The sequence below is a fragment of the Mustela erminea genome, chromosome 2 (genome assembly GCF_009829155.1).
Source record: "Mustela erminea isolate mMusErm1 chromosome 2, mMusErm1.Pri, whole genome shotgun sequence".
NCBI classification, from domain to species: domain Eukaryota; kingdom Metazoa; phylum Chordata; class Mammalia; order Carnivora; family Mustelidae; genus Mustela; species Mustela erminea.
Genome location: NC_045615.1, coordinates 20,545,458 through 20,560,412, shown reverse-complemented (window position 1 = coordinate 20,560,412; position 14,955 = coordinate 20,545,458). Strand labels below are relative to the sequence as shown.

The 14,955-nt window shown below is 35.2% G+C and overlaps 1 protein-coding gene across 6 annotated transcripts in view; it reads left to right on the top strand.

Moving 5' to 3' along the window:
- Window positions 1-14,955, top strand: part of TTC29 (tetratricopeptide repeat domain 29) — a 236,286-nt gene that overhangs the window by 6,866 nt on the left and 214,465 nt on the right. For all 6 annotated transcript variants that reach the window (XM_032332464.1, XM_032332460.1, XM_032332461.1 and 3 more), the window contains one exon: window positions 1,310-1,393. Coding sequence is in view for 4 of the 6 variants with exons in the window: in XM_032332460.1 (XP_032188351.1) it covers window positions 1,310-1,393 (84 nt within the window). In the remaining 2 variants the exon portion in view is untranslated. The remainder of the gene's footprint in view (window positions 1-1,309; window positions 1,394-14,955) is intronic.

The following is a 14,955-nucleotide window of genomic DNA, read 5'->3' as shown; positions in this document are numbered from 1 at the left end:
TTTCTTTATATGCCAAATTTTCCCTTCCGACAAGGCAAATGATCAAAGTATTATGAAACTACTTTGTTTTGAGAAGGAGCATACTTTATTCTTAATTTTTCTGGGAAAGACCAACGTCCCCGAACCAAAATAAATGCATGCAGTTAAAAAAGCATGGAAGTTCCCTTATAACAGCAAATCAAAGTTTCTTCTCAGAAAGTTTGAAAAACAAATTTTTTGATACATGCATAATTTAGGATATATGTATATTCTTATTTTCAGTTTTACTTTTGAATAATGGGGAGTATTTACAAAATCTGGAAAAGCTTGTTCTTCCTGCCTTTTATAATGCTTGAGATTCCATTTTCTTTTCGAAACCAGCAAAAATGGAGCCCAATCTCACATCTCTAAAATAAGATGGATTTTAAAAAACACTATTTCTTGTATTCATTTTATGGAAGAAAAACACTTTTTTCATAACCATTTAAGGCAAAGTTTTGTATCAGGATTTTCCAGGGGCTCCTGGGTGGCTCAGTTGATTAAGTGTCTGCCTTTGGCTGGGAGTCTGCTTCTCCCTCCCCTGCCTGCTTCTCCCTCCCCCTGCCGCTCCCCCTGCTTTTGCTCTCTCTGTCTCTCTGTCAAATAAATAAATAAATCTTTAAAAAAAAAAAAAAGATTTTCTATTACCTTCTGAGTAAAAACAGATGCTTGTTTAGTCCCATATTCCCATTGTTTTGAGACGTTAGTAACATGCTTGTTTTTAAAGGTGTAATGGAGTTTGGAGAAAAAATACCAACAGTGTAATAGATTTCTCATTAAAGTCTTCTTAAAGTCCCACTTTTTAGATAATAATTTGAATTTCATGTTTGACTAAAAACCCTCTCAAACATTTCAGAGCAAAATTTGGTAATGTTTGGAACAGATAAATGTTGCATGTTTGTATCAAGCAGGTGTTCTTAGTTCAAAATCCTGGGCCAAACAGAATATGACTTCTGTATTGCAAAATTATAATGTGAAGCAACATGAGCAAAATGGAAGAGCTTTAAAGTTTTGAGGAGAAAACTCCCTTTTTCTTAAGAATTCATTGATTGTTTTAATGTGTTGCTGATTTGTTTGCATACTGAGTTTAAGATTCTTCCCTATCTCTTAACATTCAAGAAAATGAAAATTTGGAAATTATTAATCAATAATCTATAGCTACTGTAGAACATTTATTATATATGGTATTATACCTTAAATATTTCTGCTCTTCTGTTCTCGCATTTTATATGTTTGGGAACTTTTCAACTTGATAAAGCAGTGCTTTATTATTTCTTTCCATTTCATTTAGGTCTCGGTTGATCAAAGAAAAAGATGACATAGATCATTACCTGGAGGAGAATTTCAAAGGATTGGCAAAAGAGGAGGTTGCTGCGTAAGTATAACCTCTTAAAAGTACTTTAATATAAAGTTTCTTTCTTTTGTCTTGATTCTTTATTGAAATTTCAATTTTCCTGTATAGTACACTATTTCACTGGAACATGGCATTTAAAAATTAAAGCTCATATTAAATAGTGATAAGTCATGTCTATTGATCTTACACATATCAAAGTCTTTAATTTTATGGCCTTCAAAATTCTCATATTTACCAAGATAATATACTATCACATTTGTAATATTTTAGTTAAGTCTATGCCATTAATTGCTTATTAACTTCCATTTTAAGGTGTATTGCCTTCATGGGGGAGAAAAAAGCTTTTAGAGAAAGATCAGATCTTTTTTTTCCTAGTGATTTAAAACAAAAATTCTGTACTAATGTATGTTCCTCCCCCCACCAAAACTCACAAAAATAATGAACGCATCATAGTTTATCAGTTGCTTTTTAAATAAATCTAAATTGTCTGGATTTATTTTATCAATGAACATTATAAACTTTGCCATTTTATCACTAGTTAGAAACTTATGTTTAACTAAAAACTATAAAAACCTTTGTAGGCTAGTGAGAAATGAGTAAAAACCTAAAATAATAGCTGAACAGATTTAGTATTTCTTGCTTATAGGCTTTGTGACCATGTTATCATCAGATCTTTAGATGCAGGCATTGAAAAATGGAAATAATATAAATATGCATACATCTTATGAAACTCATTAAATGATTCAATTAGAATATTGTATACAGCAAATGTTTTTAAAACATCCTCCCAATTTATATTGTCTAGTGCTATGGGAGTCTACTGGAAGAGTTTTCTTAATGATATTTTGGTATAGTTTTTCATAGAGTCTAAAATTCCAAGTTACTTGATATGTTTCATATTATTAGATATTATCTGTGTCAACTTGCATATAGTGTGGAAAAATGGAATAGTTCATTCTGTCAGCAGCTACTTTATTTTAAAAAGTGACAAAATTTTACAATACCTTTAATCACTGTCTTGCTCAGAACACTATTGACTGCCATGTGTAGTATCTGGGATTTTTGGTTAAATGCCCTGATTTAATGATTGCTGGTTTTTTTTTTAAACCCTTGGAACTAATTTTTTTTTAAGATTTTATTTATTTATTTGACAGATAGAGATCACAAGTAGGCAGAGAGGCAGGCAGAGAGAGAGGAGGGAAGCAGGCTCCCTGCTGAGCAGAGAGCCCGATGCAAGGCTCTATCCCAGGACCCTGGGATCTTGACCCAAGCTGAAGGCAGAGGCTTTAACCCACTGAGCCACCCAGCCACCCCTGATTGTTAATTTATTAACTTTCCATGGTAACCTGTTGGATAAAATTAAAAGTTAATATTGTCTGATAATAAATTACTTAAAAGAAAAATACATGTAGGTGATATTTTCATTCTGATTTAAATATAATGATATCCAAGTATCTGTAATTGACTTAATAATTAGATATTAAATTTGGAATTAAACTTATACTTCACATATTTTAACAAGCTAGAAATCCATATACAGCACTTAAAATCTGTTAAACGTTCAGTCTGCATTGAAGAAAACTTTAAAGCAGTGCAGAATAGGATTTGCTGATGACTATTCTCTTAATATTTTTTTCATTAAAGTTATTACCGAATTGATTTCAAATCCATAATATGCTACAGAAAACAAGTAACACTGGGTAATTCTCCAGCCTTACAATTTCATTCTCCTTATCCTGCAGCTGAATATGTTTTTAGACCAAAGCTAGGATAGTGGATGCAAACCTTAGTAGGAAGATAGCTGGTACTTAGCTCACTCTTCTGCTTTTGACTGATATATATTCTAGACTTTGCCACAGACAAACTAATTGAATAGCATGTAAGGGAGAAAACTGATGAATTATTTCCGCACTCTCAGCAATACTCAGCAGGTACCGTGAGGAATTATGCATATTCTGTTAACCAAGGAATTGCTATGTAAAACTTTTTATTAGTCAGTCAACTCTGAAAAGATAAATTGGTCAGCAAGCATTTAAGTGCCTACTTCGTATCTAATACCAGGTTTTTCACAGTGGGAGAGACAGTGATATCTTTTCGTACAATATTTGTCTCCTTGTCTCAATTTGAGATAATAAGATCCTTGTCTCAATTTGAGATGATAAGATTTATGAACAGGAAAAGAAAATGGAATGCATGAGTGCTGATTGTATTGCGAAGTGTAGCCTCAAGGTATAGAGGAAATCAGAGAAAACTAAGGTGGTCAGATGAAACTTGCTACAGAAGACAGATTTTGAGTTTGGTTTTCTGTTTGGTGGCAATATAAAGTTACCAAACTGGTACTTCACAGAACCTCAGTATACAAGTGGAAGAAATTGATGAATCAAATTTTCAACAAGAAAAGCAATATCTAAGATATACCTTTAAGTCTGTATATACTGCTTTGTTCTTCTTTTCGATGGTAATATATATTACATATATATAAAGATGGTAAGGTGGTTGTATATATGTTCACTGTATAATTGATAGCCACTAGCTTTGATATCCCATAATATGTACGCGCACTCATCATCTAACCCAAAACACACCAGTTGACTTACATATAAACTCAGACTCTGTGACTTTCCTTCTATCAAAATTGGTGGAATTCCTATTCTCATCTCAGGATGATGCCTCTGCTTGTGCTCTGGATACCATCCATGCCCTCTTACTTGTTCCGAGACTTTCTCCACATTTAAACACGTTTTTCTTCTACATCATCATTTTCCCTTTCAACTGGATCAATCTCACTAGCGTTCATAACTCCTTTAGTATTTCCCTTGACTTCTTATCTGCACACACCCCCACCCCCACGCAGGTTCTCTCCCATTTTCCTCTACCCTTCAAAGCAACCAGAAGCACTGTCTCAGTATTTGCACCCATTCCTGCATCAGTTGACTCTAGATAGGTGTCTGGTCCCAGAAGTCACAGAAATCTCCCAGTTTGGAGTGACTAACACCTCCATTTTTACCACATACAATGATCACGTTTCTGTCCTCATCTTGTTTGACGTCTTCACAACATTTGATAGAGTTGAGCGCTCTCTCATTGGTCACTCTGTACCTGTGGCTTCCAGGATGCCATGTTCTATAGTTTTCCTCCAGACTCTGTGCCTCCTGAGGCTGGCTTTCTCTTTGCAAACCCTCAGTGGTGGGTTGTCCTAGGGCTGAGTCCTAGGCCCTCTATTCCAGTGGCACTCCCCCCTGGATCCAGTCTTAAGTACATCAGTACCCTAACGACTATCACATTTATAAATCTAGCCCTGAATTCTCCATTGAGCTCCAAATTTTTATATCCAACTGCCTCCTTTACATACGTACTTGTGTGCTTAAGACACTCTAAAATTAATCTGGCCACAAACTAGACTCTTGATTTACCCCTACTTTCCTTCACCTCCCCGACCAAATAATCCCCCACAGTCTTTCCTCAGTTCAGCAAGTGGCACCAAGGCAGCTTTGAGTTGCATGCACCCTGACTTCACCAGGCTCCCCCATCTAATCCATCACTATGTTCTATCAGATGTAACTCCTAAATATATCCTGTTTTCATCTATTTCTCTTCATTGCATAGCCACCATCATCCCTTGCCAAGATCACTAGAATAGTCTCCCAGCTGCTCTTCTCCTATCCCCTCTAACTCTGCCGAAATTCAGCCTCCAGAGTCATCTTTTGAAAAAAATTAGATCATGACACTCACCTGCTTAAAACCCCCTGAGAGCTTTCCAAGTTCTAAGGTGTATCATGGTTTGGACTTTACTGTGTGTGATTTTGATTTCCCTGACCTCTCTGACTTTATCTCCCATTTTCTCCACTCCTCCTCCATTCACTGTGGCCTTATTGCTGACACTTTCTTGTCCTACAGTGTCAGTCATCTTGAATGTGACCTCTTTAGTCTGCCATTTCCTGACCTCATAATCCAGTAGCCCTCATCCCACCTCCGTTTACTCTCAGCTAAATCATCTGGCTCTATTTCTGCTGCAGCTTGGTCTCCCTCTTGCACTGGGAGCCTGCATGTCAACTGTCTTCATGCCCAGCAGAATGGATCTGCACAGGAACAGAGCCATGTCTCTGTGTACCCTGGCACATGGTCGGAGCTCAACACCTGCAAGTTAAATGAGTGAATGAGGGGAAAAAAGAAGTCAGACTGACACCATGAAATAGGTTTCCTATTGTGACTATTCTTTGGTTACAATATTTTCATCTGGTTTGAATATTGAATCATAGCAGCTTAATTCCTCAAAGAAGTGTTTTATGTAGACAAGTAGGGGTATAAAATTTAAACAAGTAATTGAGCATGACAAGCTAGAGTAGTTGTTCCTGGGATAGCCAAACCCATTGATGGGGGATCATTTTACTTTGGAGTGGGTAAAGTAGTTCCTAAGCAAAGGATTTCTGGGTTTTTCATTATCTACATTTACAGAAGAATTTCAGTATGCTTCATTTCTTTTTAAGCGACTGGGTTATTTGTGTGCCTACTCGGTACATTTCCCCCCACATTTTGTACTCATGTACAATATAATTGACATTGACAATTTGACTTTCTTAGATAAATCTTCAAATAGTTCATCGATAGTATTTGACTGACTTTTAACAACTGAAAGATCCTGTTGTGGTTTTGTACTTTGTTTTTTATTCTGTCTTATATTGTCAGAGTATCGTATTTTTTTTTTTTAAGGATTGAAAGTGTCACTTATTATCATATTGTAATTGCTTTGAGTAGCTAAGTAATGAAAGTATCGTTTGTAGATTCAAAGAAAAATTTCTGGGGGGCAGTTTTTATAGCTTCGGTTGTGTATATGAGGATACAAATAAACAAAATCATCAAGGGACCGAAAATGCTAATCTGCTCAGTATTACTTTCTGCTGCAGATATCACGTTCTATTATGAGGAAGAATAGGTTTAGTTCAAAACTGTGCATCTCTCAGATACTGCTTTCTTGCAGAGCACCTTTCAGCATCATCAGCTGAAGTGTGCTAAGCATCACTTTGTCAACACAGTGGCAATTAGAACTGTCAGTTACCATATTCAATGAGTTTGAGTTATAAAGAAACAAAGAGCCATGTATTTTCATAGCTTTTAAAGCCTTTCTCCTCTTCCTCATTTCGAACTGATTTGTACTTTGGCAGTTAAAGTAGCGTTTTGCCAATGTTAAGTTTCCATCTTAAGATTATTTCAAAATTGTCTTCTAAACGTGCTTTTACGAACCACAGATATTCTTGTTACAGGCAAATTTAGCACCTGGATCTGTACAATGACCAGGTAGTCAGAGTATATGTAAGGGGGTGAAGACGTTTATTCAGGTTATATTTCACCCAACCCTATGGGAATTTAGGTTCCTTCCAGTGTGCTGTTCCTCTGCTTCATCAATCTTGTTTACTTCTAAATAATTTTGTGAAACCATTTTGTTTTCCCTCCAAAACATTTTGCTCTCTTGTAAAGTAATAAGTGAAATTCTGTATGGAGTTTTGCAAATTAACTTTCTGAAATGGACAGTTGCCGAATAAATGGTTGGATGACTAATAGGAACAGGCAGGGAAGAGAGGGAAAGGAAGTGGCCTCTCTTTCCTTCTGGGTAGCAGACTGTGTTTCAAGGTCTTCCAGACTTGAGAAAGAGAGACAGGATTTTGATGTTCTGAAATGGAGAAGTGATTATTCCTTACCCTCTCATGGATATAAAATATTAAGCAATAGCAGAAACTAATAATAGGAAAAGAGGAGGGGTAACTTTCTTTTTTATTTACTTTCATTTATTTGCTTACTTTCAAAAATTCTAGTGTTATCTTCAGCAACAGATCTCTAGGATGTGAAACTAGGAAAGAAAAGACTTGTTCTGACCATAACTTTTTTTAAAAAAGAATATTGATATGAATAAAGTTTAAAATCTTAGAATTTAGTAAATGTAGTTGGAAGGAACTTTAAAAAAGAATTCTTCCCTAGGTGCAAAAAAGATCACAGGCTTTCATCAAAACTAAGTCTAAATAAATAAAAAAGGAGGAAATATTTCAAATGTCAACAGAACACAGAAATGCCAATTTCTTAGTAACTTATGTCTTTATGTCCTTTAAAAGTTTGCTTTAAAATATTTTCATATATGGTGTTTAAACTTAGCAGCTCTATTATATTAAAAAAAAATTCTTTGTAAGGTAAAAGCATAGGAATCGTGACATTACAGCTCTGGCTTTTATGGGAGCCAATTTCTTCCTCAGTTGGAAATTTGATTTTGCTGCTTAATACCTGTGTAATCTTAAGCAGTTTACCTGATTTCTCTAATTTCTGATTTCCCTACCTATTTTGAGAACAGAGCAATAATGGGAAATTCTTACAAAAGTTAAGAGAGATTCTCTATATGAAGCACATATACACAACCCTCACTTTAGCTATTTAACTGTCATTGATTTTTTTTGCTTTTAAAGCATTTATTAATTAATATAAATAACCTAAATACTTCACATTAACTTTATATGTTGATTTAAGTATTAATATTAATTTATCACTTTTCTATAAATATGTACAGTCACATATTTTGCTTTTTACTAGGTATCATGTTCATCATGTTCAGAGTTTTTAATAAGAGATCATTTCAAACTTAGTAATGCTAACCAATGAAGAGAAATTTTTTTTAAATCTCAACTTAAAAGGAGTTTTTCATAAACTAACTTATGCTGTACCATGCAACACAATTTGTACAGCCTGCTAAGCTATTCCAAACACTTAAAACATTTCTACAAGTTGCTTAAACTTACCATTATTATAATAAAATTGCTTTACATGTAAGGAATATAGCCAAAGAACATGGCTTTTCTCCTAATAGCTTATAAACCTGGAAGTGCACAATGGCCCTCCTCTATTTGGAAATCATCTGGGAAATTGCTCTTTCATGAACAAGGAACAGAGTGATAAAAGGAGATAAACACCCAGGTATCACAGGGGTTGAATCAGTGGGATGAGCCTCCCAGGGGCCCCCCATTTTAACTGTTTTTTAAGTGTACAGTTCATGGCATTAAATATATTCATACTCACCACCATCTTACCCCAGAATTCTTTTTGTCTTGCAAAACTGAAACTCTGTAGCCAATAAGCAATACCTCACCCCTCAGCTCCTTGGAACCACTGTGCTACTTTCTGTCTTTGTTATTTTGACTCCTCATATAAATACTTTATATAATTAAAATCATTCCGTAGTTATCTTTCTGTGACTGGCTTATTTCACTTTGCACAATTTCCTCAAGGTCCATCCATGTTGTAGCATACATAAGAATTTCTTTCCTTTTTAAGGCTGAATAATATTTCATTGTATGTATAGACCATATTTCGCTTACCCGTTCATTCCCTTAATGAACACTTGGGTTACGCCCATGTTTTAGCTACATAATGCTGCTATGAACGTAGGTGTACAAATAACTCTTCAAGACTCTGTTTCCAATTCTTTTGATTAAAAACCCAAAAGTGTAGTTTCTAAATAATTTATAATTTTATTTTAAACTTTTTTTAGGAACTATCATTCTGCTACAAGAGTGGCTATAACCATTTTATAGTCCCACTGACAACATACAGGGGTTCCAATTTTGTCACATCTTCACCAACATTGTTTTTTTTTTCTACTTTTATGATAGTAGTCATTATACCGAGTATGAGGTGGTATCTTATTGTGGTTTTGATTTCCATTTCCCTAATGATTGGTGATGTTGAGCATCTTTTCATGTGCTTATTGGTCATTTGGATATCCTCTTTGGAGAAATGTCTGTTCGAGTCTTTTGACCATTTTTGAATTGAGTTGTGTTTTGCTATTAACTTTTACGAGTTGTCTGTATATTGTGGGTGTTAATCCCTTATCAGATATATGACTTGCAATTATTTTCTTCTATTCCTTAGGTTGCCTTTCACTCTGTTTATGGTATCTTTTGATAATGAATGTTTTTAATGTTCATGAAGTCCAATTCATCTGTTTTGTCTTTTATTGTCTGTACCTTTTGTGTCATATCCAAGAAATCATGGCCAAAACCCATGTTGTAAGGCTTTTGTCCTAAGTTTTATTCTGTTTTATAGATTTAGCTCTTATGTTTAGTTTTCTGATCCATTTTAATTTATGTATACATTGTTAGGTAAAGGTTTAATTTCATATCTTTTGGATATCTTTTCTGGCCGTCAGTTGTGAAAAGACTGTCCTTTCCCCATTGAATAGTCTTGACATCCTTATCAAAAATCATTTGGCCATACAGGAGAAGGTTGATTTCTGACTCTCTATTTCTTTGGTTTATATGTCTGTCTTTCCATTTAGATATGTCTTTTTCCAACAATATTTTATGGTTTTCATTATATAAGTCTTCCATCTCCTTACTTAACTCCTAAGTATTTTATTTTATATATTGTTGCTATTGTAAGTTGTTTTTTAAATTTCCTTTTCATATTATTTATTGTTAGTTTATAGATATCTACTGAATTTTTTGTATTGAACTTGTATCCTGCTAATTCACTGAATTCTGATGGCTTTTTTTTGTGCAATCTTTAGGGCTTTGTAGATAGGGTTTCTACAACACTGGAAACAAATCATTTTACTTCTTTCTTTCCAATTTGAATGCCTTTTACTTCTTTTTCTTGTCTAATTGCTCTGGCTAGGACTTCCATTATTGTATTGAATAGATGTGATAAAATTGGATACTTTGCCTTATTCCTAATCTAAGAGGGAAGCTTTCAGTCTTTCATGATTATTATGTTTGCTGTGGGTTTTCATATATGGCTTTATTATGTTGAGGTAGTTTCCTTCTATTTTTATTTGTTAGGTGCTTCTATCATGACAGTATTGAACTTAGTCAAATACTCTTTCTGTATCATCTGGTCTTTCTTAGGGATAGTTTCAGTTGGCTTATTTTTTTGTGTCCTTCAATGGGATACTTTCCTGTTTGTATACCTTTTGATTTTGTTATTATTGTTGTTGTTGTTAAAAACTCTGGTAGTCAGTTTCTTCACCTTTTACAGCATTTGCTGCTATTTTGTTTTTGTTTGATTCTGGTTTGTTTTGTTTTATTGTTGTAGTCTGTCTTCATGACAAGGTGTAGCCTGAAGTGTACTTTTAAGGTTGTCCTAGGTCTTTTTGAGCCTGCAATCTTCCTTAGGCATGTGTGGTGACTAATTCCGCCATGTACATTTACTTTCGAATGTCCTAGCTTTTAACATCTGGCTTTTAAAGGGTAAAAAAGAGAAAAAATGAAGGGGAAAAGAATGGTGCCAGAATAGCACCAGCTCTTTGAATCTCCTGAAAGTTGCTTCAGACTGAAAGGTAGGAGCTTATAAGAATAGAGGTATATGTGCAATAACAGCTGCCCTATTCTGTATCTGCCTCTCCATGATCAGAAGGAACAATCAATGAACAGAACACAGAACCCCAAGACAGGGTTCTTATTGCCTATCCTGGTTCCTGGAAGCATGTTTGTATGCTGGACCTGGAACCTAGTGCATGGATGCCTGCCATGGGGCTGGGTGGATGAGTAGCTGCCACTGAGCTGAGAGTTGAAACTGAGCAGATTAGTCACAATTTACTGCCCAAGCCTTCCCATGGAAGTGGCAAAGCTTCAGTAGAGTCTAGCACTCTAAAATAATTACAACAGATTACAATTACTGTCTAGGTTGGGAGACAGATTGATGGAGCTTCTTACACCACCAATTTTTAAGAATTATTTTCATTATCATTCTCTTTTGAAATAAAAAAATTTAAATGTCTAGTTATAAGAAATAAAAAGAATGTATAAATGTATAGAGGATAATTTTCTTTAATCATTTTAAAATTATTTGGAGACTGTTAAAGTTTTGTTTGGAATGGTACTCTGAGAACATTTTATATATTTATGTATTTATTTATTAAAGATTTTATTTATTTATTTGTCAGAGAGAGAGAGCGATCACAAACCAGGGGTGGCAGGCAGAGGGAGAGGGAGAAGCAAGTTCCCTGCAAAGCAAGGAGCCTGATTTGAGGCTCAATCCCAGAATTCTAAGATTATGACTTGAGCCTTTGGCAGACACTTAACAGACTGAGCCACCCAGGTGACCCTCTCTAAGACCATTTTAAATAATCTGTACTTTCTTTGATCTTAGAAGGTTCTATATATATATACACATATATAGTTATATATAGTGTGTATGTTTATAAATATATATAGTATTGTGTATTTGTGTGTATATGTATGTGTATAATATGCATATATATGTGTGTCTGTGTGTGTGTGTGTATATATATATATATATATATATATATATATAATTGTGATTTCACTTAATCTCGGTTTTCTACATATGGCTATATAAACATCTTTTAAGCACTTCTCTTCAAGTTAATGTAATCGTATTAAATTGTATTAAAATCAAATATTGTGAGAAAACCTAGATAGAGAAGAATGACATCTTCTTCGCCATAATCCACACACCCTGGGTAAAACTTGACAGTCTCCTTCCACTAAAAATAATATCAGTGCTATCCCACTAAGTAAGATATCAGATTTAGGTTAACCAACATCAGTATATGCATGCAAACTTTGGCATAAACAAGAAAAGCTCTAGAAAAAAATGGTATTTTACTATCAAGAGGGAAGTGTGGAGCCATCTTTAGGACAAGTCAGTTGACTTAGAAATGTCTATAAAATTGGGTTGTCTGATTTCATAAGCTTGGCTATATTGTTTTCTGTGAAAAACTCTCATTTTCCTAATTTTTCATGGATTGAAACTGTGAAGAGGAGGCTAACACACTGAAATGACATCTGAAAGGGGAAGTCAGAAGAATTAGCCACTTATAAAAAGTCGAATTCTAAAAAAAAAAAAAAAGTCGAATTCTCTGGGGATATACCTTGGAAAGGCAAGTAATGACCAGGCCCTTCAGGTACTCTTTTCAGTGTGTTTACATTGTGCTGGAATTAAATAATTGAAATTTAGTAACAAAGTATTGTTTTGTTCACCTTACTCTCTTTCATATGGCAGGGAAATAAGAAATATATTTTTTAGGAAAACAATATGTTTTGATTTGCTAGTTTGGTTTCATCCTGGACTTTTTTTTTTTTTTTTAAGGAGTTTGGTTGTTAGAAATTCACTGATATGGATCCCCTCAGTTCTTAATTAAAATTAATTATGCATTAATTCACAAAGTGATGTGTCTTCCAAAACTCTTAGGTAATCAATGGGAAAGAATCTTTCCAAACTTCTTTTGCCCTTTTATTTTTTTCATTACATTCGCATTATTCCTAAGGGGTTAGAAGTTACTTAGAATAATTTTGAAGTGCTTAAGTTTTATTCTAGGTATCTTGGGAAATCACTGGAGCATTTTAAGTAGGGAACACTGTGATGTAACTTCCTTTTTTAAAGGATCACTAAGACTGCTCCATGGATATTTGCCTGGGTAACAGCCCAAGTGAGAGATGATGGCAGCTTGGCCAGGGTAGATCTAGTAGAAATTATAAGAAATGGTTTGATTTAGAATATATTTAGATAATAGGGAGATCAGAGCTTACCAACAGAATGAATGTGGGAGTGAGTAAAGGAAGTAACCAAAGATGATGCCTTGTGAACCGACCTGAGCAACTGGGACAATGTCTTGTTCACTGCTAAGTTTCTAGTACCTATAAGAGTACCCAGCACATACTAGGCACTCAATCAGTATTTTTTAACTAAGGCTGACCACACCTCAGTCTGCGCAGTCTCCACCATCCCACTTTGAAATTTATTATTTACCAAAATAATATTAATGACTAACATTTGTTGAGCACTTACCGTGTCTCAGAAACTTCTCTAAGTGTCTCACATGTATTAATTCATTTAATCATAGAAAAGTCTTTCTTAGTTCCAGTTATAGCTTAGGAAACTGAAGCACAAATATATTAGGTAACTTACCCACAGTCACACAGCAAATAAACAGAAGAACAGGAAGTTGAACCTATGCAGTCAGGTTCCAGAACCCCTCCTCAAACCATTACACTATTCTGTCTTTGGGTTTACACAGGTCTTCATTAAACCACAGTTTCTCTCATCTCACCAGTTGAGTGCATTGCCATTCCCTTGGCCTAGAATGCTTTTTCCCCTTATCATTTCATGGCTAACTCTTACTCATTCTTAAATGGCTTCACTATCTTCCATAAACCTGTGACTATATCTGTTCCCATCGTGGCACCCATAGCATTGCATTGTCATTACTACTTCGTTTCTTCTACTAGACTACAAGCTTCAAAAAGGCTGGAGCCATGACTGCTTTGGTCACATGTGCATCCGTAGTACTCATACAGTGCTTGGCACATGCTTAGGGGATCAATGAATGATGATCTTTTACCCTTCATAGCCTTGTGTATGTGCTCTGCCTGAAATGCCTTTCTCCTCCCCCAGCCCCATGCCTTGTGTACTGGGGAAACTTCTGTTTTCCAGGTAACTGTTTCTTGCTCTGTGAGGCTTCCTTAGAGCCATCCTCAGCAACAGGGTAGAGTTCAGAGCTCCTGCTTGAACTCTCTGAATAGCCATTGACAATCATATATGTGTAGGGTTTTTTTTTTCCCCCTTCTTGATTAATGTTTGACAAATTATAGACTGTGACTCCCTGTGGGTATGGTTATGACCCATAACCATTTGGGGACTTGGGGTTTGGGGATCATGACTAGCTTTTTATTTTTTAAGATTTTATTTATTTATTTGACACACACAGAGAAAGGACACAAGCAGGGGGCGCTGCAGGCAGAGGAAGAAATAGGCTCCCTGCTGAGCAGAGAGCCCAGTGCAGGGGTCCATTCCAGGACCCTGGGATCATGACCTGAGCTGAAGGTAGGTAAGGCAGATGCTTAACCGACTGAGCCACCCAGGCACCCCATGACTAGCTTTTTAAAAAGGAAAGAGAGTGTAGTAAAATAGAATAGAAAAGAATATATTGCATAGAGTAAGGCTAAATATTGGGAGGTTACCAGCTGTAATGCAACAGAGCATGAGTTCTAAAACCAGACATCCTGGACTCAAATCCCAGCTTGACACTGACAAAATAACTGCTTGACTTTGGCCAAGTTATTTATCCTTTCTGTGTCTCTTGTTTCCTCATATGAAAAATAGGGATAATAATAGGGCCTGGCTCAAAGAATGATTACAAGGAATAATTAAGTTAATATTTATAAAGAGATTAGAACATTTTGAGGATTAGTGCATTCAACTTTTGTTTTGTATGCACACATATATAAAATATATATGTGCCTGTACCGAACTGCTGTGGAAAATGTCTTTCTCACTGTGAATTGCCACAAGGAAAGGACTCTGCTCTAGGCTTAAGAGATCTTTGAAAGTAAGGATTGTATTTCATTCTTCTTTAACACTCTTCTGACTTACATAAAAGTAACATTTTATTTCTTGCTTTCTTTCTAGAAAGGATTGAAAAAACTTAAAGTTAACATTTTACACAGGTGTCAGATTATAAATAGAAAACGAGAGGTAAATAAAGGAAAAGTCTGTACAAATGCTGCCCATTAAAATCAATATAGTTTCAGTCCGAACCTCTGGGCAGGTTGAGCAAAAGGGGAGATGTGATGGACTATAAAGTT